Genomic DNA, 26,555 nt, shown 5'->3' on the forward strand with positions numbered 1-26,555 from the left:
GCACATCCTCCTCTCTCTTTTGTTTCTTTTAAAGTGTCCATCTAATTCTGGCTTTTCCCCCTTTCTAAATAATTTTTTAAAATTCCTTGTTCCATTGCTCCATAATCTTTCCTGATATGCTAATTGGTAAATTAATAAAAAGAAATAAAATCTTCGGTAAAATACCATTTTTATGGCAGCTATTCTGCTGAGGATCGGTAAGTTTAACTTTGACCATCTGCACATTTCTTCACTAACCTTTTCCCACCTTGTCTTTTAGTTGTTGTCAGATAAGTTCATGTTATTATTGGACAGCCAGATTCCTAGATATTTAACTTTATAGGCCACATCACATCCTGTTTTTTGTTTCTTCCTGTTTGCTCATATTTTTTGATTTTATCACTGATTTTCCTTTATTAATCTTAAATCTTGTAAGTTTACCAAACCATTTTAAATCACCCATAACATCTTCTATATTATTTAGCGGATCCTCCAATATTACAACTAAATCGTCTGCGTAGGCTCTAACTTTCACTTCCTCTTTCTTTATTTTTATTCCCTCAATCCTTGGATTATTTCTAATTTTGTTCATTAAGAATTCTAATACAGTTATAAATAATAACGGCGATAGCGGGCATCCTTGCCTTGTCCCCCTTTGTATACCAAATTCTTTCGTTAATTCTCCGTTAATTTTTAAACAGGCTGTCTGATTTTTATAGATTTCTTTCCCATTATTAACAAAAGCTTCTCCCATATTCATTTGTTTTAATAATTCAAACATAAAATTCCAGCTACTGCTGTCAAAAGCTTTTCCGCGTCGACAAATAATAAAGCAGCCTAAATTATATTGTTTATAATATTGCATATTATATTGAAAATATTTGAGACAAACTGGATCTCAAAGGCAGTAGCTTTTTTCTTGCTGACAGAATTTAAAGTTTATTTCCTGGACTGAATTCTAAAGTGATCAAATAGTATTTCTGATGCACCATGTGCTTTCCTCCCCTTTTGCTTAGTCACTCTCTGGATGAGGGCTATTTTCTATTGCAGGTGACCTTTGCGGATGTGGCTGTATATTTCACTGAGGACGAATGGAAACTGTTGACAAAGAAGCAGAAACTTATGTATAATCATATAATGATGGAGAATTATGAGAACGTGGCCTCTGTGGGTAATGTGGCACCAGAGCTCTCTGACGGAGAAGGCTCAATGTCTCACATAACTGCATTTCCCAGAATTCCCTAGCACTGAGCCAGGGTAGTTAAAGCAGTCTCAGATTGGATTACTGCTGCAGTTTGTTTTGGACTTAATGACCCTTGGCAAGTCACACTCTCTCAGCCTCAGAGGATGGCAATGGCAACCCCTCTCTGAAGAAACCTGCCAAGAAAACCCCATGGTAAGGTTGCCTTAGGGTTGCCATAAGTTGGAATTGAATTGAAGACACACATGAAGAACAGATAAAAGTCTGCAATTATTTCTCAGGTTGTACATGGGAACGGGAGGCAGTGTGGTGCAGTGGTTTGAGTGTTGGGTTACAACTCTGGAAGCCATGGTCCAGTGCCCCAATCCTCCATGAAACCAGCTGGGTCCCTTGGAGAAGAAGTCACACTCTCTCAGCCTCAGGGAAGGCAATGGCAAACCTCCTCTGAACAACTCTTGCCAAGGAAACCCCAGGAGAGGCTCCCCAAGAAAAGCCTGCAAAGGGCTTTCTTTAGGGTTGCCATAAGTCAGAAACAAAGCATTGAAAGCACACAATGACAAAAGAGAAGTAACACCACTAACACAAGGCAGCTAGGGAGAAAGAAAGAAAGAAAGAAAGAAAGAAAGAAAGAAAGAAGACGTGGGAGTTGTAGTCCTTGTTTCTGAGGGACTGGAGGGGCCTTACTGCAGGGCAGGACCCCTCCTCTTTCTGGCCATGTGGATGCTGGGATACCAAGTCCAGGAAATACACTGTGAATCCCATTGGCAAGAGAAAATGCTACTACTGCCTTTCAGATCCAGTTTGCCCCAAATCCTTCATGAGGCCAGAAACCACTTTGTTAGGAAGCGAACACCGAATATCTCAGGAAGCTCTCTATTTCCCAAGACCCCATCCCTCCAGGGCCTCCTTCCACTCTTCCCTCAGCCTCTCTCTCTCTCCCCTGAAGGCCTCAAACTGCCAACTGCCAAGCACTGAGGCAGAGGCAGCCATTTTGTGTTCTGGCAGCGCTTTTGTGTTCCGGTGGCCATTTTGTTCTGCTTGTGACTGTGGGGAATAATGTTCTGGAACCTTCTCTGAGGCCTCAGTTGAACAGAGGCTTCTCTTTCTCTCCTGAGGCTCCAGAGTCAGAAGGAGGCCAGGCTCCTTGGGCCAAAAGGAAGGAAGTGTGTCCCTTTGTGCCTCTGACTCTCCATTTTGGGGGGGAGGAAGGAAAGAAGGAAGGGGCCTGTGGTGTCTGAGGAAGGGGAGGCAGGGACTCAGGGCCAGTGGGGATGCTGTGCTTTGGGGGCTGGGAGAGAGAGGTGGGGAAAGAGACCCTCCCTTTGGGCCCTAGATGGGGAGGGTCCACCAGTCCTTGCCTCCCCCTTTGGGAAAGGAGACCCCCTCAGCCCCCTGGACTCACTCCTGCCACTCATTTCTAGAATGGGTGGGACTCAGAGGAGTTTCCTAGGCATTGTCACCTTCTGCCCTCCATGGCCATTGGCACTGACCTTTTCCCATTGCCTTCCCTCCCTCAGCCCTTGGACTTCCTCCTCCTTCGCACTCAGAGCAACCCTTCTCTACGGCTGAGGAGACGGCCTCTGACCCTGGGAAGCTCCGGCCATAAAGGACTGCAGAAGAGCCCTTTCTGGGGCTGCAGGCATCAGGGTCTTTGTACTGAAGATAGGCCTTTATTCCTGGAGCTGAAAGAGGACCTTTGTTTAAATGTTTCAGTCCAGGATTGTGTGGAAGGGTTGCGGCTGAGAGAGTGAGGCCATGCTTTGCAGGAATAAAGTCCCAAATGCAGTCTCTAGCAGAACTGTCTTCCTAGAAGGTGGAAATGAGATTTCCAGACCCAGACACACAGTGCGCCAGTGAGTCCTTTGTGTGGGGACTGCGTGTGTATGTGGTGTTTGCTAGAGTTTTATGAGGTATTCGTTTCACTGGGTTTATAAAATGAGTTTACATACTTCTTCACTTCCCCCAAATGAGCATAATCCACGGTTCAATGTTCAGTCATAAACCTATACATTTATAGATTTTTGATATTTCAAGTGCAACATATTCAGCAGTGTGCATCTTTTTAAAAAATATACAAGGAAAAGTGAAGAAATTGTCATTTTGACAATAGATCCATTCAGAAACAATGCACCCAAATGTACATACCTCAATTTCTATGTGGCTTTAGCAAGCATACTCCTGCTATGACTGACATAACAAAAACAGTAGTTAAGTTTAGAGAAATAGCATCATCTACAAAAATGAAATAATTATTTTGACCAGTGTCTAAATTGGGAGGGGGCCATCAGATCTCTAAGGTAATGTAGCTCTTATGCAGCCCAGGAGCTACAGCTTCTCCACCTGGGACATAAAGGAGGTCCTCCCGCTCCTCCTCTGTGTGAAAGAGAAGTCATGATGACACAGTGACTTTGAGTGCTGCAGGGTTTCTAGCCAAACCAAGCCTAACCCTTGTCTCTTTTCTCAGGAACTTCATCTTGGACACCTTGTACACGGCTTTGGAGTGTCTTTTGTTGGAAGTGACCGAAGTGCAGGGCCACCAGGATCCCCCTTCCCACATGATGGCCAACACGAAGGCCAAGCAGAGGGAGCTGGGCTCCAACAGAAAGAGGCTTCAGAGGTACAACAGCTCTTTGGTAAGTTGCCATCCTGACTGTTGGTTTCATCTGTGTCTGGGTCGGCTCATGAAAGCAAGCAGAGAACATACTGTCAAAGTTTGGCAGAGAGAGTCCTGGTTAATCCTCTATTACCTCATTTTTTGAGGGGGCTTTGAAAATGTCCTATTTCACTCTCCTCCTCCCACTTTCCCCCTTCTCCTCAGGTCAGTTCAGTTGCTGCAAAATGTGTTCCAAGTTCAAAAGAGTGTGCAGCCCGTCAACTCAAAATAGGGGAAAGGGGAGGAGGGAAGGGGGCAGGATCTTTCCCTTGCCAGGAGTCGGAGCAAAAACAAACTTCTGTACCCTTCCTCACTTGTGTGATCATTATAATTAACAACTTTGGCCATCTGGACCACCTTCTGATGTTGCTTGTCCACATGAGTCTTTCTTTCCCAATCTGTGAAATGCTGGGGGATATGGAAGAATATCTCTGGACTTAAATTGAGGGTGGGCCCAGTGGCCCTCAAGCCCAGAGCACTCCCCAGAACTGTTCTTTAAAAAGGAAATTTGCCTTTGAAATTAGGTGAGACATGGCTAAATGATTCATTGGTGACTAAATGTACTATACATGTTGACATAGTCAGTATCTTAATCAATCAATAATATTCCAGAAATGGCCTAATTTATATTGTTTATCATATTTTATATTATATTGAAAGAATTTAGACAAACTGGATCTCAAAGACTGTAGCTTTTTCTTGCTTGCAGAATTTAAAGTTTATTTCCTGGACTGATTTCTGCAGTGTTGAAATAATATTTGCAATGCACCGTGTGCTTTCATCCCCTTTTGTTTAGTCATTTTCTGGATGAGGGCTATTTTCTGTTGCAGGTGACCTTTGCGGATGTGGCAATATATTTCACTGAGGATGAATGGAAACTGTTGACGAAGAAGCAGAGACTGATGTACAGTTCTGTTATGATGGAGAATTATGAGAATGTGGCCTCTGTGGGTAAGGAACCTGAATACATTGCCCTTCCTGTGAAGACTGAGGGCCCTTTCATAATTCACTGTCAGAGCGCTATGATTCCACTTTAGAATTATAGAATCAAATAGTTGAATTAGACCACAAGGACCATCCGGTTCAATCTTCTGCCATGCAGGAACAGACATTCAAAGCATCCCCAAGAGATGGCTATCCAGCCTCTGTTTAAAAACCTCCAAAGAAAGAGACTCCACCAAACTCTGAGGGTGTATATTCCACTGTTGAAGAGCTTTTACTCTCAGGAAGTTCCTCCTAAAGTTTAAGTGGAATCTCTTGTCCCTGTGGCTTGCATCCATTGTTCCATGTCCTTTTCTCTGGAGTAGCAGAAAGCAAGCCTGCTCCATCCAGAATATGACATCTCTTCAAATATTTGAACAGGGCTGTCATATCCACTCTTAACCTTCTCTAAGCTAAAAATACCCAGCTCCTTAAGTCATTCCTGCGAGAGCATGGTTTCCAGACCGTTCTCCATTTTGGTTTACCTCCTCTGGACATGCTCCAGCTTCTCAACATCTGTTTGAATTGTTGTCCCAGAACTGGACACAGGATTATTGCAAGAGAGCCCTAACCAAAAAGAATAGAGTGGCACTATTACTTCCCTTGATCTTGACACTATACTCCTATTGATACAGCCTAGGATCATATTGGCCTTTTTAGCTGCTGCATAACACTGTTGACATATGTTCAACTTGTGCTCTACTACCATTCCTAGTTCCCTTTCACACGTAATTTAATTGTCATAACAACTTCCTGTGGAATCATGAAATTTCTAGTTTTAGTGAGGCACTATTGTTCTCCACTTTGTAAGGTTTCTAAATATCCAATCCTAAACTGCCAATTCTGGAATGTTGTGGGACGCAAGTGCTATGCTTTTAGGGGATTTTGGTACTTGGCTCAATAGAGTGAAATAGTTTTACTGGGGCAATAATGACCTCTGGACTCAGCCAATCTATAGCAGTTCCTGAATCAAACAAATCTTCAGTGGGATTTGAAATAGGTTTTTGTGTTTTATTTAGGGGGAAAGCAAAACACACAGACGCATACATATAAGTGTTCACTCACACACGCAAGAACAAGGTAACAAAGGTGGGTGTGGTGAATAGATGTAAGGCTTTGATAATGATGATACGTTATCTATCCAGATCTTTATTCCAATTGTTGAGGATTTGAAATATGGAGAGATCAGTAGTTCCCATGACAACTGGGGTTGGTGAGTGCATTGAGGTTCTTAGCCATGAAAACAAGCAGAGTGTCTATCTGTAACTGGACTGACACCGAAGAACAGCAAGTCGGGGCTGATATTTATACTGAAATTGGTTTCTGCTTGGGAGCAGAAACTGTGGGTTCAGAAAGGTTTATATCACTTTAGAATATTTCCTTTGTGGGGGAAGAATGGTGTGAAACAAACTGAATGCAATGGGTGTTTGATGCAAATACCTCAGACAAAAAGGATTAGCTCACCGGCTCTCAGATTCTTGTTGGCTCTGAATTTTGATCGCGTTCACAAGCCAATGTACGCTACAATCTGAGGGTGATGCACCCAGATACAGCTCAAAATATCATAGCAGAGTATGGAAGCAAATATCCAGATATAGGCATTGGCAATGCAATGACCACTTTTCACACTTAAAAATAAGTCACAAACACAGTCGATTTAATTGAAATCCTTGGAGGTTCTCTATCTTGAGTTGCAAAATAATACAAATATTTGCAACCTCTCCTCCAACTTCCATCAACTTTACTATCCCTTGTACACACAACTCTAATGCAATCCACACCAATCCGCATGTGAGCTGCATACTGTATTGGTTGTGAGTCATCTCTTGGTGCCACATAGCATGAAACATCCTCTGCAGTTAGCTTGCATATGCCATGTGCTCTGACTCAGCAGTCTATGGCCGTCTCACAGGATATGATGCCACCTGTCAATCAAAGTATTTTTGCACATGTTTAATTAAATATTTTTTTTCAATAGTCCTTTGACTATCTTCTTCCACTGATTCCCTCAAGGCAGTTCCCATATGGTCTCTTCTTTGCTAGCTCCTAGGAGTAAGAATGCAACTGTTCAATGGATTTAGGGTCATAAGCAGCAGGGTCATGATTAGGTTACTCACAGCAACTTTATTAATTTAATCTCTAAGAAGGAGGGATTAATGAGGGCTAAATCATGTGGTAACACCTCCTTTGTTAAGTCTGATTTTCAGTCTCATCTGTAATTGTCCTTCTTTACAGAAAAACATTTGAGTCATGAGAGAGTCCACACAGGAAAGAGGTCACAAAAATGCCAGCATTGTGGGAAATGTTTTCCTTTCCAGTCAGTCCTTGTCATACATCAGAGAGTCCACACTGGGCAGAAGCCTTACAAATGCCAGCGTTGTGTGAAATGTTTTTCTCGGAAGTCAATCCTAATGATACATCAGAGAGTCCACACAGGAGAGAAGCCATACAAATGCCAGCATTGTGGGAAAGGTTTTTCTCAGAAGTCAGACCTAGTGAAACATGAGAGAGTCCACACAGGAGAGAAGCCATACAAATGCCAGCATTGTGGGAAATGTTTTTCTCGGAGGTCAAACCTACTGACACATCAGGGAGTCCACACAGGAGAGAAGCCATACAAATGCCAGCATTGTGGGAAAGGTTTTTCTCAGAAGTCAGACCTAGTGAAACATGAGAGAGTCCACACAGGAGTGAAGCCATACAAATGCCAGCATTGTGGGAAAGGTTTTTCTCAGAAGTCAGACCTAGTGAAACATGAGAGAGTCCACACAGGAGAGAAGCCATACAAATGCCAGCATTGTGGGAAATGTTTTTCTTGGAGGTCAGTCCTAGTGAAACATCAGAGAGTCCACACCGGAGAGAAGCCATACAAATGCCACCATTGTGGGAAATGTTTTCCTCAGAAGTCAATTCTAATGATACATCAGAGAGTCCACACAGGAGAGAAGCCATACAAATGCCACCATTGTGGGAAATGTTTTCCTCAGAAGTCAATTCTAATGATACATCAGAGAGTCCACACAGGAGAGAAGCCATACAAATGCCACCATTGTGGGAAATTCTTTTCTTCAAAGTCACACCTAGTGGCACATCAGAGAGTCCACAGAGGAGAGAAGCCACACAAATCCTAACATTATATTTGTCAATAACGAATACAAAAAATACAGAATACAGAAAAGGCCCTTGTGATCTTATTTGTAAAATTTCTCTGTCAATATTTCTGTATGTTTTCAAGTTGGATTTTGTTAAGTTTAGGTTTTAATTGCCAATAGTATAGATAATTGCTTTGGGTTGTCAATTTGGCTGGGGATTGTGGGTTGTGGTATAGGTTAGGTAGATGGGAGGTTGGGATTTGTTGCACCTGGTTAGAATAGTTATGGGAATTATAACTTTTGCAATGTGTGGGATTTTGTCTTAAGAAAGTTGGAGGCAGGTATTAACAGAAAGGGCTAGTTTCTGGGAATGGCAAAAGGGGGCCTTGTTACCTGTGAGGCGGAGACTGTGGGAATTGAAAGTGGGGGCTAGGTTTGGCAGAGGGTGATGTTTTAGGTTTTAGGGGTTTTAATATATTGTTTGTATTGGAGTGGTCAGTTCTGGCTTAAACACTGAATTTCTATGTCTTCTCAATAAAGTTCTTTACTGTTTCAACACACTGGACTTTGATGCACATAATTTCTGAATTTGCCCAAAACTGACCCTTTCTACTCTCCTCAGTTCTCAACTCCATTCCCAGCCATAAGAACAGCACAGACACACAGACACAAACATACAGGATACACAGAGAGAGCTATATTTCCAAAGCAGAGCCTTCCTTTCCTGCCTTTCCCTCCTGAGTAGGGTTGCCATAAGGCAGAACCTCCAAGCCGGGACAAATGTAGAGCCACATTTTCAAATGTAGGACACGTTTTTATAAAAAATGGAGGACACATGAAAAAATTGATAATTTTTTTAAAATGTTAATATAAATGCATGCTTCTTAGGCATGCTCAAAATGGAGGACATTTTGGCATTATTCCTAGACAGAAGGCTGAAATGTACGTCTCTTTCTGGCCAAACACCCCCCCCCCCGCCCAATTCTACATTTCCCACTCCCAAGCAGGCATAGCATTTGCAAGATCACAGGCAGCCCCTTGTGCCACTGCAACCTACATTTCCATTTGCAAGATCACAGGCAGCCCCTTGTGCCACTGCAACCTACATTTCCATTTGCAAGATCACAGGCAGCCCCTTGTGCCACTGCAAACGACATTTCCATTTGCAAGATCACAGGCAGCCCCTTGTGCCACTGCAAACGATATTTCCATTTGCAAGATCACAGGCAGCCCCTTGTGCCACTGCAAACTACATTGAATCATAGAGTTGGAAGAGACCACAAGGGCCATCCAGTCCATCCCCCTGCCATGCAGGAATCCAGATCGAAGCATCCCACTCCCAAGCCTTCTTAGCAATTTCCCCCCCTTCCTCCTTTTCCTTGCCCCCTCCAACCCCCCCAAACCCCTCGCCCCCTCTTTTTCCCAGGTATGTCTCAACTTAGGAGGGATTTATGGGACAGATCCAAAGCCTTTTTTCTTTTCTAATGGGGGCAAAGCCTTGAGAAGCCCTGGACCCCTGAGAAGAAGAGGAGGGGGGCTTAGAGAGAGGAAGAAAGAGAAAAAGAAGATGCGGAGGGGAAGAAAGGAAGAAAAAGGAGAGGAGGAAGAGGAGGGGAAGAGGAGGAGAAAAAAACGGAATAACAAGAAGAAGAGAAGGAGGGGAAAGAGAAAGAGAAAGAGGGGAAGGACTAAAAGAAGCTTGCCTGAGTGCAAAGCCCTCCCTGCTTGGACATTGGAGCATGTCAAATAAGGAAGCAGAGGGCTGGCCAATAGAGGCAGGGCAGAGCAGCAGACCCCGCCCTGCTCGTTTCAGTCGTCCTGCTGCTTGCTCCAAACATGCTGCACTGCACAGCACTCTATAGAAGGCAGGCAGCAGCCCTGGGAGCTCAGAGTCGGGCATCCACCCGGGGGCGGGGGCGGGACGGGACCGGGCACGCCCCCCAGGGGGTGGGAAAGTCCCGCCCACCACCGTGAAATGGCAACCCTACTCCTGAGTCCAGCTCTGCACCTTGGCCTCTATCGTGGTCTCCTCAAAGGAAGAAAGGAGGGAAGGAAGGAGAGGCCACTGAACCCCGGCACATACCTTCCTTTCCCACAAAGGCCTCCAGCGGAATAAGCAGCAGCATCTAGGCCCTGGCAATCCCTGCGCATGCTGAGGAGGGGCCTTTGGGACTATATGCGCCTGCACAGTCTCAGCCCCAGAAGCCATTTCTGCCCTCACATTCTGTTCTGAGGGAGGGAGGGAATTGGGGAGATCCCTTGTTCATTGAGAGGAATGGCTGGAGGGGAGAAGCCCCTCTTCTCCCCCCAAAGAAAGGCTGGGGTCCTGCAAGGCCTCCTCTCCCTCTTTCCTTCCCTGCCCCCTCCTTGGGGGATTCCTTGGGTCCCGGGTACTTGGGGAGTTATTATGAGAAATGAAGGCCGGGGGGACCCTTGGAGAGAGGCATGGCCATGGAGGGGAGGGGGATCCAAAGGTAAAAAGGTCTTTGAGTGGCCCCCTCTCTCATGGAAAGTGGGGCTGAGGAGAGACCCTCTCTTCTGATGCCTCATTTGGGGAAGAGTTTTGTGCCAAATAGAAAGCATCGCACAGGATAGGATTCAAAGGCATTTTTCTGGGGGGGGGGGAGTTTTCTCTGGAGTCCTGGGGGAGGAAGCTCTGGGGGGAGGGAGAAAAGCCAAAATCCTCTTGGCCAAAGCCAAGAGGAGGGAGACGGAGGGACCTCAAAACTCTGGCAATCCCCTGTCAACCTGGGAACTAGGCTTAGAGTCCCACAGGATCCAGATTGGGCATCCTCCCTCACATACTTATCTTTTCCTTCACAACAACCCTGCAGAGGAGGACCAACAGAGAGACCCACAGCCCCAGAAACATCCCCCTCCCCAGTTCTGGGAGCATACTGAAAGGGCTTTTGACCCCCTTGAAGAGATGTTATTATTATTATTATTATTATTATTCTTTTTCCTCAAAGGAATCAAAGAGGATTACAGTAATAAAATAACATACAATTTAAGAAATACAATTAAAATGCCAAAACCCCAACTCTTCTCCCAATTATAAAAACATTAATCAACCCTTAAAAATCCTATTAAACAGCAAGAAAATTTAAAACTTTCATAACCCAATACAGTAAAAAAGTTTTTTCGGGCAAGAAATGGGTCGTTTTCTGAAGGAGAGGTGGGAGGGCAGGAACGATATACATCAATAGCAATTTCCATCACACTAACGATGGCAAGGGTAAGAGTCAGGGGGAGGGGGAGGCAAGTCAATAGATCTCATCTAGTCTGGAAAGAGGTCCGTCTTAATAGCCTTCCTAAAGGCTTCCAAGGTGTTAATAGGACGGATCTCATCCGGAGGTCGTTCCAGAGTGAACCAACACCTTGTATCTTGTCCAGAAACTAATGGGCAGCCAGTGAAGGGATTTAAGAACCGGTGTAATGTAGTCAGTTCTAGAAGTGTCCGTAACCAACCTGGCTGCCATATTCTGTACAAATTGAAGTTTCCAAACTTGGCACAAGGATAGCCCCATGTAGAGTGCGTTAACAGAAGTCGATCCAAGAGGTGAGCAGCGCATGTACTACTGTTTCAAGGTCTCCCTGGTCTCCGCCCCATGTCTCCGAATGATCTCACCTAACAGCTTCATGTAAATGTTGAATAGCATTGGGGACAGAATTGCACCTTGAGGGACGCCCAACTTGAGCTCTCTCTTGGTCGAACAACTGTCCCTAAGTGACAGCATCTGGAACCTCGACAAAATGTAATACTCCAATTCCCAACTCTCCCATATGTTCCAGAAGGATACTGTGGTCAATGGTATTGAAGGCCGCTGAGAGGTCGAAGAGCACCAGCAGGGTCCCACTTCCCCTTTTCAAAGAGCTGTCGATGCTCAAACTGAGATCGCCGACTAAGGCGACCATGGACGTCTCAACTCTGTAACCCGTTCTAAATCCAGTTTGAAATGGATGTAGAAAAATCCATTTCTTCCAAGACTGCTTGGAGTTGAATGGTGACTGCCCTCTCCATTACCTTGCCTAAGAATATTAAGATCCAAACTGGACTGTAATTGTTTCTGTCCAGAGGGTCAAGGGGAAGGCTTTTTTAGAAGTGGTTTAACCACCGCCTCTTTGAGGCAAGATGGAAGAGAGCCTTCCCTCAAAGATGCATTAGTTATGTTTTTAGCAGCCTCTTGATGGTATCTTTCCCCTGGATGGCCAGCCTATATGGGCAAGGATCGAGAGAGAGCAAGTCTTCCTTTTCATACTCCCAAGGAGCTTGGCCACATCCTCTGTACTAACTGACTCAAATTCATCCAGAAGAAGAGTATAGGCAAAAGCTCTGGATACCTCTCCGGTTGCCTCTGTTGTAAGTCCAGCATCCAAAGTGGCTCTTATCTGAGAGATTTTGTCTGCCAAGTAGTGATTAAAAACATCACAGCAGGCTTTTGTAGGTTCTAATAAAGAGTTCAGGGTTCTGGAAGGTATATATTAAATAGGACAGTGTTGAAAAATATGTAGTTTGGCAAATGGGTGATATAACCCAAGAAAAGGGTTTAGTTCACAGAGACTGGAAGAATCTTAAAGAAAAAGTTGAAAGAATAGATGTGTATATGCAGAACATGTTCACGTCTATAAACTTCGCTCTCAAACATACTGGTGGCGACCAGATGACAGACAAGCGTCGCTGGGACCCCAAAAGCCATCAACCAACTGGAAAAGGAGATTCAACAGAGGGAAAAAGACCAAAGATTGTGATGAACTATCTAGAGAACCGGATGATTTTGATAAGGGACACTTTACGGTCTACAGAAGAAGATGTAAAGATTGCTCAGCGCGCTCAAGGAATGTGGTCCAGTGAAACAGGAGGAAGCAAAGACTTTTTACTAGATGAGGTGTTAAGTCCACAGCCGGTAAAAAGAAACGCGTGGTCAGTTACAAGGACTGATCCAGAGAAGACTCCTAAAAAGGACAAGGATATAATTGAGTTGATAGACTGGAAAACCAATATATTGTACTTTGCCATTAGTATAATGGAAGATGAAATGTTTTCAAAACCATACTGGGAACGGGGCAAAGTAGTTGGAGAGGATGATCCATCAGTCTTTAATCCAATAAGAGAAAAGGGTTAAAAGATTAAATATGTTTGATAACAACATTTAAATGGAACATATAAAGATCTAAAGTTGGGGGGAAAAGGTTATTTAAGTATTATTAAAATATTAAAACCCAACAAGTGATGTGGAGTATGGATATAATATGCTAAACTTACAAGAAAATGATGGTAAGTTGTTATAACAGGTAGAATTGTTTATGTTTAAAAGGGGAACATACAGGAAAATACCAAAGATATTTAAGTTGGAAATGGTTATTGATAAAACAAGTATATGAAATATATCACATGTGTCACCTGATGTGTGTATAATGTTATATATAATGGGTAAGTATAATTGATAACTGGGAGTTCCTTGGACCATAGAACCGTTTGGTTCTGTGTCTCAATGAACCTATTAAAGGGGGAGGCGTGTCACGGACTGACTTACAAACCAGCCAATCAGAAGCCAGAGACTCTAAGCCAATCAGGTGCTGGCTGAGGAGTTTGAAGATTCCGCTTGGCAGTTGGGTGGAGTCAGTTAGGGTTTGCAATCCTGAGGGATGAAGCGGGAGTTCAGTGGGAGATAGTTATAGAGAGGATGGGAACGGCAGAGTCCAAGAGAGGACTGGGTTCCCATAGTTCCTGAGGGATGGTTACTTAAGGAACTGCTTTGTCCAGAGAGGGACAGGATTAGTTCTGGAGAGTCTAGAAGAGAGACTCAGGGGAACCAGACTCAGGAAGAGGGCTTTGGCTTACATCATTTCTTCAGTGATAGTAATAGCCTGTGTGGCGGAGTTATTATTCTTATTATTGAGTTAAAACCAGCCCTGTATATATGTAACAAAAGAAGACATAGTAACAACTCCATCTCAAAGATATCTTTGCCTATTCTGTTTTAAAAATAAACTTATATTCTTCTTTAACCAGCCGCTTGGTCTGTGTTTTACAGTCCATCCACACGACTGTCCTTCAAACACCCAAAGAAGTGTCGGGTCAAAATAGAGGAGAGGATTGTGAATCGTTACATCATCTATTAGAGATTTAAATCTGATTCTAGGTCTTTTCCTGCCCAGATGAACTTTTGCAGGTCCTTCTGCCGTTCTAAAAATGGTTTGTCATTAAGAAGGATAGTATAGTCTGAAATGAAAATAGTAATGTAGGAAGTACGTTCATTTTAACTGCCCTGATCCTTCCCAAGAGGGACAGGTTGAGTTTAGCCCATCTATTGAGACCTTGTTTGATATCACCCCATATTTTCTCGTAGTTGTTTTTAAAGAGGTCTCGGTTTTTAGAGGTGAACTCAACACCTAGATATTTGACCTTTTTTCTACTTTAAAGCCAGTCACTTCTTGTAGATTTTCCTGATCATTCTTTTGTTAAATTCATTGGTAAAATGTTTGTCTTATCCCTGTTAATCCAGAAACCTGAGTGCTGTCCATATTCCTTTAATTTATAAAGCAGGGGATTAACACTTTCTATTGGGTCAGATAAGTATATCACCACATCATCCGTGTATAGTTTAAGTCTGTACTCTTCCTGTTTTATTTTCAGGCCTTTGGTCTTCTTATCTTCTTTAATGCTAGGACTCAGAGTCTCTAAAGTGGCCATAAATAACAAAGGTGAGAGGGGTATCTCTCATTACAGCTTTTCCCCCATCAATAATAAGCCTCGCTGTTTGTTTTCTATAGATTGCATCTATCCAGCTGATAAAGTTATCTCCTAGAACCATTTTTCTTAAGGTTTCCAGCATGAAGGTCCAATTAATTTCATCAAACGCCTTTTCGGCCTCAAGAAAAATCATAGCTGCTTTTCATCTATTTTCTTCCCATAGAAGTCTATAATATGTAGTAAATTTCTCCTGTTGTTTCTAAGGTGCCTTTTTGGGAGGAAGCCCATTTGGTCTTCGTTTATGATATTTTGTAGGGTTTTTAAAAATCTTTCTGCTAAAACCATTGCAAAGATTTTATAATCGTTGTTAAGGAGAGAAATGGGTCTGAAATGTCTCACTTCCAGCACCTCCTTTACTTTCTTTAAGAATCAGTACAATATCATCTATCTTCCAAGAGTCAGACGTTCTTCTTTGTGAGAGTCTATTCGTGATTTCTACTAGGGGTTTAATTAGCTCTTTCTGTAAGCTCTTGTAATATACTGCACTTAGGCTTTCTGGCCCTGGCGCTTTGGACGTCTTGATTTTACTGGGCAGTCTCTTCTGTTTTGCGACCCAAGAGCTTGCTCTAAACATCTTGTCCACCTCAAGGAGAAAAGGTTCATTATCTAGGTCCATAAATTCAGCCAAGGCCGGTATTATCCTTTTACATTACACAAGAGCAGAGAAACGTTCTGTGGATGGTTTGGTATGCTCTCCAGCTCTTTTGGGATAGCAGGGTGAATGGAAGGGGAGAGAGATATATGTCAGGGTCCTAATTTGAAAAAGGAACAGCTTGTATTGAAGAAGATACATGCAATAGAAGTGACTTTTTTCAGGGATGAAAGAAAGTATAAACATATCACTTTTATAACCATATCAATGAATCCCACCCCATTAACCAATAAAGCTAATCGATTGGATAGCCCTTTCCCATGCAGTGTCCTCCCATCTGGGATTCTGGCAGCTTTTCTAAAAACAATTAAGCTCTCATGTGTCTTATCTCAACCAATGCACCTGAGGCCTTAGACCACAGAACTCAGTGACACAACAGTTTTAATTAATGTTATAGCTTAACACACACACACACACACACACAATATGAAACCCCATCAATCCCAATCTAATATGATACCATATGAAAATATAAGCATAAACCCATGACAACATAATACAGTATAACAATACCAATAACTCTCTATGTTCCCCCTCCTTTTACAGACAGTCTTTTAAGCCTCTGTTAGAAGGATGATTCCCACAGATTCCAATCCTAGCAAACAATCACATTCTTTAGACATGACCTCCCTACCTCTTTCTAGTATCTTCTATTAAAGCACATATTAAAACATATTATTTTAACCCACCATAAATCCCATCTACTTTAACTCTAATTTAGACCTAAACATATAACCTTTATGGCATGAATCCCTAAATGAATAAATGCACGAATAAAGGGATTCATGACATATTGTGACTTCAGGCTGGTGCTCCTTACCTGCAGCAATGAGATGGGACCATTGTGAATTTAGGCTAATGCTGCTTACCTGAAGGTTTGAGACATGGCTGGTTCTTTTTGCCTGAAACATTGAGACTGGCCCATTTTGACTTCAGGCTGATGCTCTTTGCCAGAATAATTGAGATGGTACTACTGTGACTTCAGAGGGGTGCTCTTTATGTGAAGGATTTAGACTGGCCCATTGCAACCTCAGGCTCATTATGACTTCATGCTGATGCTCCTTGCCTGAAAGACTGGGACTGGCCCATTGTGACTTTATGCTGATGTTACTTGCCTGAAAGATCAGGATGGGAGAATTGTCACTTCAGACTGGTGCTCTGTACCTGAAGGATTGAGGCTGTCCCATTCCGTGTCAGAACTAGTGTATAAGAGTTCTGTCAGAAAGGGTAAAAATATTAGGGTATGGTTATTAAAGTAGGTGTTATAGTTGTTCTTCATAGTAGGTAGTGTAGAGTGATGGGTTATAGAAAGCATGTAGTGGGAAATGTTAGGAAGACAGATAGAGTGGCTTTTAGATGAAGGATGGCGTTTGGAAAGACGGATGGGGTTGCAGCTGTAGATGGTTATCAAGGAGGAGTGAAGCTGGCTTGGGAAGACCGCTCTTCAGGGTGAGGCTGTCTGGGAGAAGGGAAGGGAAGTATACACAACCTTGGTATCTATGCAACCTCCGCTTGTGTTGCTTTAGCTTGGGAATTGGGGGCTGGCTTAGGGAGGGGTTGAGCTAGTTCCTTTGGACTTCAGACTTTGAAAAAAGGTGTTAATGGATGTTTCTGCCTGGATTCATCAATAAAGCTTCTTTTGTTTCAAATGAGTGTTTTTTTGAGCACAGGACTGACTCTAGATCTCACTTTGCAACTTCAGGCTGATGCCCCTTGCCTGAGAGATTGAGACTGTCCCATTGTGACCTCAGTCTGCTGCTCCTTACCTGAAGGATTGAGACAGGACTATTGTGATCTCACACTGAGATTCCTTGCCTGAAAGACTGAGATGGGACTATTATGACTTCTGGCTCGTGCTCTTTACCTGAAGGATTAAGACTGGCCCACTGTGACTTCAGTCTGATGCTGCTTGCCTGAAAGATGGAGATGGGACTATTTTGACTCAAGAGATGTGCTTCTTACCTACAGGAATGAAATGGAACTATTGTCATTTCAGACTGGTGCTCCATCCCTGGAGGATTGATACTGGCTCATTACGACCTCAGGCTTATGCTTTTTGCCTGAAGGATTGAGTCTCCCTCATGGTGACTACAGGCTGATGTTCCTTTCCTGAAGCATTGAGATTGTCCCACTGTGATCCCATCCTGAAATGCCTTTCCTGAAAGATTGTGACGAGAATATTGTGACTTCAGACTCATGCTCCTTTCCTGAAGGACTGAGACTGTCCCATTGTGATCTCAGAATCATAGAATCATAGAATCCTAGAGTTGGAAGAGACCTCAAGGGCCATCCAGTCCAACCCCCTTCTGCCATGCAGGAAATCTCAGTCAAAGCATCCCCGACAGATGGCCTTCCAGACTCTGTTTGAAGGCCTCCAAAGAAGGGGACTCCATCATTCTCCATTGAGGGAGTGTGTTCCACTGTCAGGAAGTTCCTCCAAATGTTGAGCTGGAATCTCTTTTAATGGAGCTTACATCCATTACTCCGGGTTCTAGTCTCTGGAGCAATAGAAAACAAGCTAGCCCCCTCCTCAATATGACATTCCTTCAAGTATTTAAACAGGGCTATCACATCACCTCTTAACCTTCACTTCTCCAGGCTAAACATCCCCAGCTCCCTCAGTCATTCCTCATAGGAAATGGTTTCCAGACCCTTCACCATTTTAGTCGTCCTCCTTTGGACACGCTCCAGTTTCTCAATGTCCTTTTGAATTGTGGTACCCAGAACTGGACACAGTATTCCAGGTGGGGCCTGACTAGAGCAGAATAGAGTGGCACTATAACTTCCCTTGATCTAGACACTATACTTCTATTGACGCAGCATAAAATTGCATTGGCCTTTTTAGCTGCTGCATCACACTGTTAACTCATATTCAACTTGTGTTCTACTTCGACTCCTAGATCCCTTTCACACATAGTTTCATTCAGCCAGGTGTCACCCATCTTATATCTGTGCATTTCATTTTTCCGCACTTAATATAGTACCTTACATTTCTCCTTGTCGAATTTCATTTTGTTAGCTTTGGCCCAGCTTTCTAGTCTATTCAGGTTCTTTTGAATTTTGATCCTGTCCTCTGGAGTATTAGGTATTCCTCCTAATTTGGTTTCAGATGCAAATTTGATAAGTATGCCCCCAATTCTGTCATCCAAGTCATTGATAAAGATTTTGAATAGCACTGGGCCCTGCACAGAACCCCACTGGACACCCCACTGGTCACTTCTCTCCAGGATGAAAAGGAACCACTGTTGAATATCCTTTGGGTTTGGCCAGTCAACCAATTACAAATCTATGTAACAGTTGCCTTGTCCAGCTTGTTTCATGGTTTTGTTTTATATACTGTTTAATTTGGTTAACTGCTATTAAGGGGCATAGCTATGAGATTCTATGATATGAAACCTTTTAATAAATGAACAGGTAACGCAATCCTATATATTCATATTATCAGACATAACTCCAGAGAATGTTAGCCTTTTGGATGCCAGAAGGTTCCTCTCCTTCTTCAGTGCAAGAAGCAACACTTCAGCTGCCTTCTAGAAGATAAAGCAGAAAGGCTTCCAAAAGAACTAAAGCCTTGGGCAAGTCACACTCTCTCAGCCTCAGAGGATGGCCATGGGAAACCCACTCTGAAGGAACCTGCCAAGAAAACCCCTTCAGAGACTCCCATAAGGTCTCCATAAGACCTGGAAACAACTGGGAGGCAGACACCAAGAAGAACATTGGGAAATAGGTGCAAGCCTTGCCTTGGGAAAGTGTAATGACTGGGCTCTAGTGAATGGAGGTCTTCTTCAGGCAGTAAAGGGAGGTTTATGCAAATGCAGAATGACATCACTGCTACGGAAGGCTCTCTTGACCAATCAGAGAGCAAGATAAATGTTCTTCTGGAAGCTTCCGTGAGAAGGAGATATAAGGCCTGAGAGACCAGGAGACAGTTGGGGGAATTGTGTCGGTTGGAGATCGAGAGAGAGAGAGTTAAAGAGCGGATCTTGGAAGTTAGTCTCAGAATTGGAGGTTTAGGTTCATTTATTTGTTTAATAGCTTGTATGAATTGAATATTATATACTTACAAATATTGTACCTGAAAGATTCTTAATATTTTGTGTGACTTACATTTTAGTTATATTTCATTATTTATAGTAAATATCTCCTTGGAGTATCTACTACTCGATGCTCCTTTTACACGTGTCTTGGATCAGTTGATGTTTGGGAATATCAGTAAACGAGTAGAAATAAGGTTCCTTAACCGATCCCAGTGTAGGTTAATGGAAACCCTTTTATAATTCACTGGATGGAGGCAGTGTGATTTAAGGAAGTTAAGGGTCTCCTGGGCTAAGAGCCATAATGTCTAAATGTCTAATTAACAATTTGTAAGCCACTCTGATAGCCTTTTGGCTGAAGAGAGGGGTATAAAACTGTTGTTGTTGTTGTTGTTGTTGTTGTTGTTATTATTATTATTATTATTATTATTATTATTATTATTACAGGGCCGCAGTTTGGCTGCTTGGACCACCGGAGATCATCACAGTGAGTCAGTTGGAAAAGCCCATCTCACTCCAGAAAATAAAGGCACTTGCGGAGTTTGCACTCTACGTCTTTCTGTAATAATAGCTACAAAACTGATGATAGCATTTGGGACATTTAGTCTTTTAAAAACAAATATGGCAGATTTAAATGCTGCTTTAAAACCTCTTTCCATCTGCCAGCTTTGTGTTGGTTTTGGGGGGAAATGAGAAAGTGTTGGGAGGGAAGGACTGCCAACAGAATTAGGAGATGCATTGCAGGCTATGGACAATTTGAGGTCAAGTAAGGTCCAAAGCACACGGCAGCAATAGTCCAATCTGAGAGCGCTTTAACTGCCCTGGCCCAGTGCTAGGGAATCCTGGGAAATGGAGTTTATTGTGGCACCAGAGCTCTCTGACGGAGAAGGCTCAATGTCTCACATAACTGCATTTCCCAGAATTCCCTAGCACTGAGCCAGGGTAGTTAAAGCAGTCTCAGATTGGATTACTGCTGCAGTTTGTTTTGGACTTAATGACCCTTGGCAAGTCACACTCTCTCAGCCTCAGAGGATGGCAATGGCAACCCCTCTCTGAAGAAACCTGCCAAGAAAACCCCATGGTAAGGTTGCCTTAGGGTTGCCATAAGTTGGAATTGAATTGAAGACACACATGAAGAACAGATAAAAGTCTGCAATTATTTCTCAGGTTGTACATGGGAACGGGAGGCAGTGTGGTGCAGTGGTTTGAGTGTTGGGTTACAACTCTGGAAGCCATGGTCCAGTGCCCCAATCCTCCATGAAACCAGCTGGGTCCCTTGGAGAAGAAGTCACACTCTCTCAGCCTCAGGGAAGGCAATGGCAAACCTCCTCTGAACAACTCTTGCCAAGGAAACCCCAGGAGAGGCTCCCCAAGAAAAGCCTGCAAAGGGCTTTCTTTAGGGTTGCCATAAGTCAGAAACAAAGCATTGAAAGCACACAATGACAAAAGAGAAGTAACACCACTAACACAAGGCAGCTAGGGAGAAAGAAAGAAAGAAAGAAAGAAAGAAAGAAAGAAAGAAAGAAAGAAAGAAAGAAGACGTGGGAGTTGTAGTCCTTGTTTCTGAGGGACTGGAGGGGCCTTACTGCAGGGCAGGACCCCTCCTCTTTCTGGCCATGTGGATGCTGGGATACCAAGTCCAGGAAATACACTGTGAATCCCATTGGCAAGAGAAAATGCTACTACTGCCTTTCAGATCCAGTTTGCCCCAAATCCTTCATGAGGCCAGAAACCACTTTGTTAGGAAGCGAACACCGAATATCTCAGGAAGCTCTCTATTTCCCAAGACCCCATCCCTCCAGGGCCTCCTTCCACTCTTCCCTCAGCCTCTCTCTCTCTCCCCTGAAGGCCTCAAACTGCCAACTGCCAAGCACTGAGGCAGAGGCAGCCATTTTGTGTTCTGGCAGCGCTTTTGTGTTCCGGTGGCCATTTTGTTCTGCTTGTGACTGTGGGGAATAATGTTCTGGAACCTTCTCTGAGGCCTCAGTTGAACAGAGGCTTCTCTTTCTCTCCTGAGGCTCCAGAGTCAGAAGGAGGCCAGGCTCCTTGGGCCAAAAGGAAGGAAGTGTGTCCCTTTGTGCCTCTGACTCTCCATTTTGGGGGGGAGGAAGGAAAGAAGGAAGGGGCCTGTGGTGTCTGAGGAAGGGGAGGCAGGGACTCAGGGCCAGTGGGGATGCTGTGCTTTGGGGGCTGGGAGAGAGAGGTGGGGAAAGAGACCCTCCCTTTGGGCCCTAGATGGGGAGGGTCCACCAGTCCTTGCCTCCCCCTTTGGGAAAGGAGACCCCCTCAGCCCCCTGGACTCACTCCTGCCACTCATTTCTAGAATGGGTGGGACTCAGAGGAGTTTCCTAGGCATTGTCACCTTCTGCCCTCCATGGCCATTGGCACTGACCTTTTCCCATTGCCTTCCCTCCCTCAGCCCTTGGACTTCCTCCTCCTTCGCACTCAGAGCAACCCTTCTCTACGGCTGAGGAGACGGCCTCTGACCCTGGGAAGCTCCGGCCATAAAGGACTGCAGAAGAGCCCTTTCTGGGGCTGCAGGCATCAGGGTCTTTGTACTGAAGATAGGCCTTTATTCCTGGAGCTGAAAGAGGACCTTTGTTTAAATGTTTCAGTCCAGGATTGTGTGGAAGGGTTGCGGCTGAGAGAGTGAGGCCATGCTTTGCAGGAATAAAGTCCCAAATGCAGTCTCTAGCAGAACTGTCTTCCTAGAAGGTGGAAATGAGATTTCCAGACCCAGACACACAGTGCGCCAGTGAGTCCTTTGTGTGGGGACTGCGTGTGTATGTGGTGTTTGCTAGAGTTTTATGAGGTATTCGTTTCACTGGGTTTATAAAATGAGTTTACATACTTCTTCACTTCCCCCAAATGAGCATAATCCACGGTTCAATGTTCAGTCATAAACCTATACATTTATAGATTTTTGATATTTCAAGTGCAACATATTCAGCAGTGTGCATCTTTTTAAAAAATATACAAGGAAAAGTGAAGAAATTGTCATTTTGACAATAGATCCATTCAGAAACAATGCACCCAAATGTACATACCTCAATTTCTATGTGGCTTTAGCAAGCATACTCCTGCTATGACTGACATAACAAAAACAGTAGTTAAGTTTAGAGAAATAGCATCATCTACAAAAATGAAATAATTATTTTGACCAGTGTCTAAATTGGGAGGGGGCCATCAGATCTCTAAGGTAATGTAGCTCTTATGCAGCCCAGGAGCTACAGCTTCTCCACCTGGGACATAAAGGAGGTCCTCCCGCTCCTCCTCTGTGTGAAAGAGAAGTCATGATGACACAGTGACTTTGAGTGCTGCAGGGTTTCTAGCCAAACCAAGCCTAACCCTTGTCTCTTTTCTCAGGAACTTCATCTTGGACACCTTGTACACGGCTTTGGAGTGTCTTTTGTTGGAAGTGACCGAAGTGCAGGGCCACCAGGATCCCCCTTCCCACATGATGGCCAACACGAAGGCCAAGCAGAGGGAGCTGGGCTCCAACAGAAAGAGGCTTCAGAGGTACAACAGCTCTTTGGTAAGTTGCCATCCTGACTGTTGGTTTCATCTGTGTCTGGGTCGGCTCATGAAAGCAAGCAGAGAACATACTGTCAAAGTTTGGCAGAGAGAGTCCTGGTTAATCCTCTATTACCTCATTTTTTGAGGGGGCTTTGAAAATGTCCTATTTCACTCTCCTCCTCCCACTTTCCCCCTTCTCCTCAGGTCAGTTCAGTTGCTGCAAAATGTGTTCCAAGTTCAAAAGAGTGTGCAGCCCGTCAACTCAAAATAGGGGAAAGGGGAGGAGGGAAGGGGGCAGGATCTTTCCCTTGCCAGGAGTCGGAGCAAAAACAAACTTCTGTACCCTTCCTCACTTGTGTGATCATTATAATTAACAACTTTGGCCATCTGGACCACCTTCTGATGTTGCTTGTCCACATGAGTCTTTCTTTCCCAATCTGTGAAATGCTGGGGGATATGGAAGAATATCTCTGGACTTAAATTGAGGGTGGGCCCAGTGGCCCTCAAGCCCAGAGTACTCCCCAGAACTGTTCTTTAAAAAGGAAATTTGCCTTTGAAATTAGGTGAGACATGGCTAAATGATTCATTGGTGACTAAATGTACTATACATGTTGACATAGTCAGTATCTTAATCAATCAATAATATTGCAGAAATGGCCTAATTTATATTGTTTATCATATTATATATTATATTGAAAGAATTTAAGACAAACTGGATCTCAAAGGCTGTAGCTTTTTCTTGCTTGCAGAATTTAAAGTTTATTTCCTGGACTGATTTCTGCAGTGTTGAAATAATATTTGCAATGCACCATGTGCTTTCCTCCCCTTTTGTTTAGTCATTTTCTGGATGAGGGCTATTTTCTGTTGCAGGTGACCTTTGCGGATGTGGCAATATATTTCACTGAGGACGAATGGAAACTGTTGACGAAGAAGCAGAGACTGATGTACAGTTCTGTTATGATGGAGAATTATGAGAATGTGGCCTCTGTGGGTAAGGAACCTGAATCCATTGCCCTTCCTGTGAAGACTGAGGGCCCTTTCATAATTCACTGTCAGAGTGCTATGATTCCACTTTAGAATTATAGAATAAAATAGTTGAAATAGACCACAAGGACCATCCGGTTCAATCTTCTGCCATGCAGGAACAGACATTCAAAGCATCTCCAAGAGATGGCTATCCAGCCTCTGTTTAAAAACTACCAAAGAAAGAGACTCCACCAAAATCTGAGGGTGTATATTCCACTGCTGAAGAGCTTTTACTCTCAGGAAGTTCCTCCTAAAGTTTAAGTGGAATCTCTTGTCCCTGTGGCTTGCATCCATTGTTCCATGTCCTTTTCTCTGGAGTAGCAGAAAGCAAGCCTGCTCCATCCAGAATATGACATCTCTTCAAATATTTGAACAGGGCTGTCATATCCACTCTTAACCTTCACTTCTCTAAGCTAAAAATACCCAGCTCCTTAAGTCATTCCTGCGAGAGCATGGTTTCCAGACCGTTCTCCATTTTGGTTTCCCTCCTCTGGACATGCTCCAGCTTCTCAACATCTGTTTGAATTGTGGTGCCCAGAACTGGACACAGGATTATTGCAAGAGAGCCCTAACCAAAACAGAATAGAGTGGCACTATTACTTCCCTTGATCTTGACACTATACTCCCATTGATACAGCCTAGGATCATATTGGCCTTTTTAGCTGCTGCATAACACTGTTGACATATGTTCAACTTGTGCTCTACTACCATTCCTAGTTCCCTTTCACACGTAATTTAATTGTCATAACAACTTCCTGTGGAATCATGAAATTTCTAGTTTTAGTGAGGCACTATTGTTCTCCACTTTGTAAGGTTTCTAAATATCCAATCCTAAACTGCCAATTCTGGAATGTTGTGGGACGCAAGTGCTATGCTTTTAGGGGATTTTGGTACTTGGCTCAATAGAGTGAAATAGTTTTACTGGGGCAATAATGACCTCTGGATTCAGCCAATCTATAGCAGTTCCTGAATCAAAGAAATCTTCAGTGGGATTTGAAATAGGTTTTTGTGTTTTATTTAGGGGGAAAGCAAAACACACAGACGCATACATATAAGTGTTCACTCACACACGCAAGAACAAGGTAACAAAGGTGGGTGTGGTGAATAGATGTAAGGCTTTGATAATGATGATACGTTATCTATCCAGATCTTTATTCCAATTGTTGAGGATTTGAAATATGGAGAGATCAGTAGTTCCCATGACAATTGGGGTTGGTGAGTGCATTGAGGTTCTTAGCCATGAAAACAAACAGAGTGTCTATCTGTAACTGGACTGACACCGAAGAACAGCAAGTCGGGGCTGATATTTATACTGAAATTGGTTTCTGCTTGGGAGCAGAAACTGTGGGTTCAGAAAGGTTTATATCACTTTAGAATATTTCCTTTGTGGGGGAAGAATGGTGTGAAACAAACTGAATGCAATGGGTGTTTGATGCAAATACATCAGACAAAAGGGATTAGCTCACCGCCTCTCAGATTCTTGTTGGCTCTGAATTTTGATCGCGTTCACAAGCCAATGTACGCTACAATCTGAGGGTGATGCACCCAAATACAGCTCAAAAATATCATAGCAGAGTACGGACGCAAATATCCAGATATAGGCATTGGCAATGCAATGACGACTTTTCACACTTAAAAATAAGTCACAAACACAGTCGATTTCATCGAAATCCTTGGAGCTTCTCTATCTTGAGTTGCAAAATAATACAAATATTTGCAAGCTCTCCTCTCCGACTTCCATCAACTTCACCATCCCTTGTACACACAACTCCGATCCAATCCACTCCAATCCTCATGTGAGCTGTATACTGTATTGGTTGTGAGTCCTCTCCTGGTGACAAACAGCATGAAGCATCCTCTGCAGTTAGCTTGCATCATGCCTTGGGCTCTGACTCAGCATTCAGTGGCCGTCTCACAGGATATGATGCCACCTGTCAATCAAAGTATTTTTGCACATGTTTAATTGAATTTTTTTTTTCAACAGTCCTTTGACTATCTTCTTCTACTGATTCCCTCAAGGCAGTTCCCATATGGTCTCTTCTTTGCTAGCTCCTAGGAGTAAGAATGCAACTGTTCAATGGATTTAGGGGCATAAGCATCAGGGTCATGATTAGGTTACTCACAGCAACTTTATTAATTTAATCTCTAAGAAGGAGGGATTAATGAGGGCTAAATCATGCAGTAACACCCTCCTCTGTTAAGTCTGATTTTCAGTCTCATCTGTAATTGTCGTTCTTTACAGAAAAACATTTGAGTCATGAGAGAGTCCACACAGGAAAGAGGTCACATAAATGCCAGCATTGTGGGAAACATTTTGCTTACAAGTCAATCCTAGTCATGCATCAGAGAGTCCACACAGGAGAGAAGCCATACAAATGCCAGCATTGTGGGAAAGGTTTTTCTCAGAAGTCAATCCTAATGATACATCAGAGAATCCACACAGGAGAGAAGCCATACAAATGCCAGCGTTGTGGGAAATGTTTTTCTCGGAAGTCAATCCTAATGATACATCAGAGAGTCCACACAGGAGAGAAGCCATACAAATGCCAGCGTTGTGGGAAATGTTTTTCTTGCAAGTCACACGTAGTGTCACATCAGAGAGTCCACACAGGAGAGAAGCCATACAAATGCCAGCGTTGTGGGAAATGTTTTTCTTTGAATTCAGAC

The 26,555-nt window shown here is 43.5% G+C and overlaps 1 protein-coding gene across 1 annotated transcript in view; it reads left to right on the top strand.

The window, feature by feature from the left end:
- The window catches only part of LOC149301567 (uncharacterized), a 107,883-nt gene extending 99,769 nt beyond the window's left edge, over window positions 1–8,114 (top strand). Inside the window, exon 3 of the mRNA XM_089484241.1 lies at window positions 7,550–8,114. Coding sequence (XP_089340367.1) covers window positions 7,550–7,945 — 396 coding nt within the window. The 3' untranslated portion in view covers window positions 7,946–8,114. The remainder of the gene's footprint in view (window positions 1–7,549) is intronic.
- Window positions 8,115–26,555: the final 18,441 nt, after the last annotated feature.

Source organism: Sceloporus occidentalis, unplaced genomic scaffold (assembly GCF_023333645.1).
Source record: "Sceloporus occidentalis isolate IW3139 unplaced genomic scaffold, rSceOcc1.0.p SCAF_21, whole genome shotgun sequence".
In the NCBI taxonomy this organism is placed as follows: Eukaryota; Metazoa; Chordata; class Lepidosauria; order Squamata; family Phrynosomatidae; genus Sceloporus; species Sceloporus occidentalis.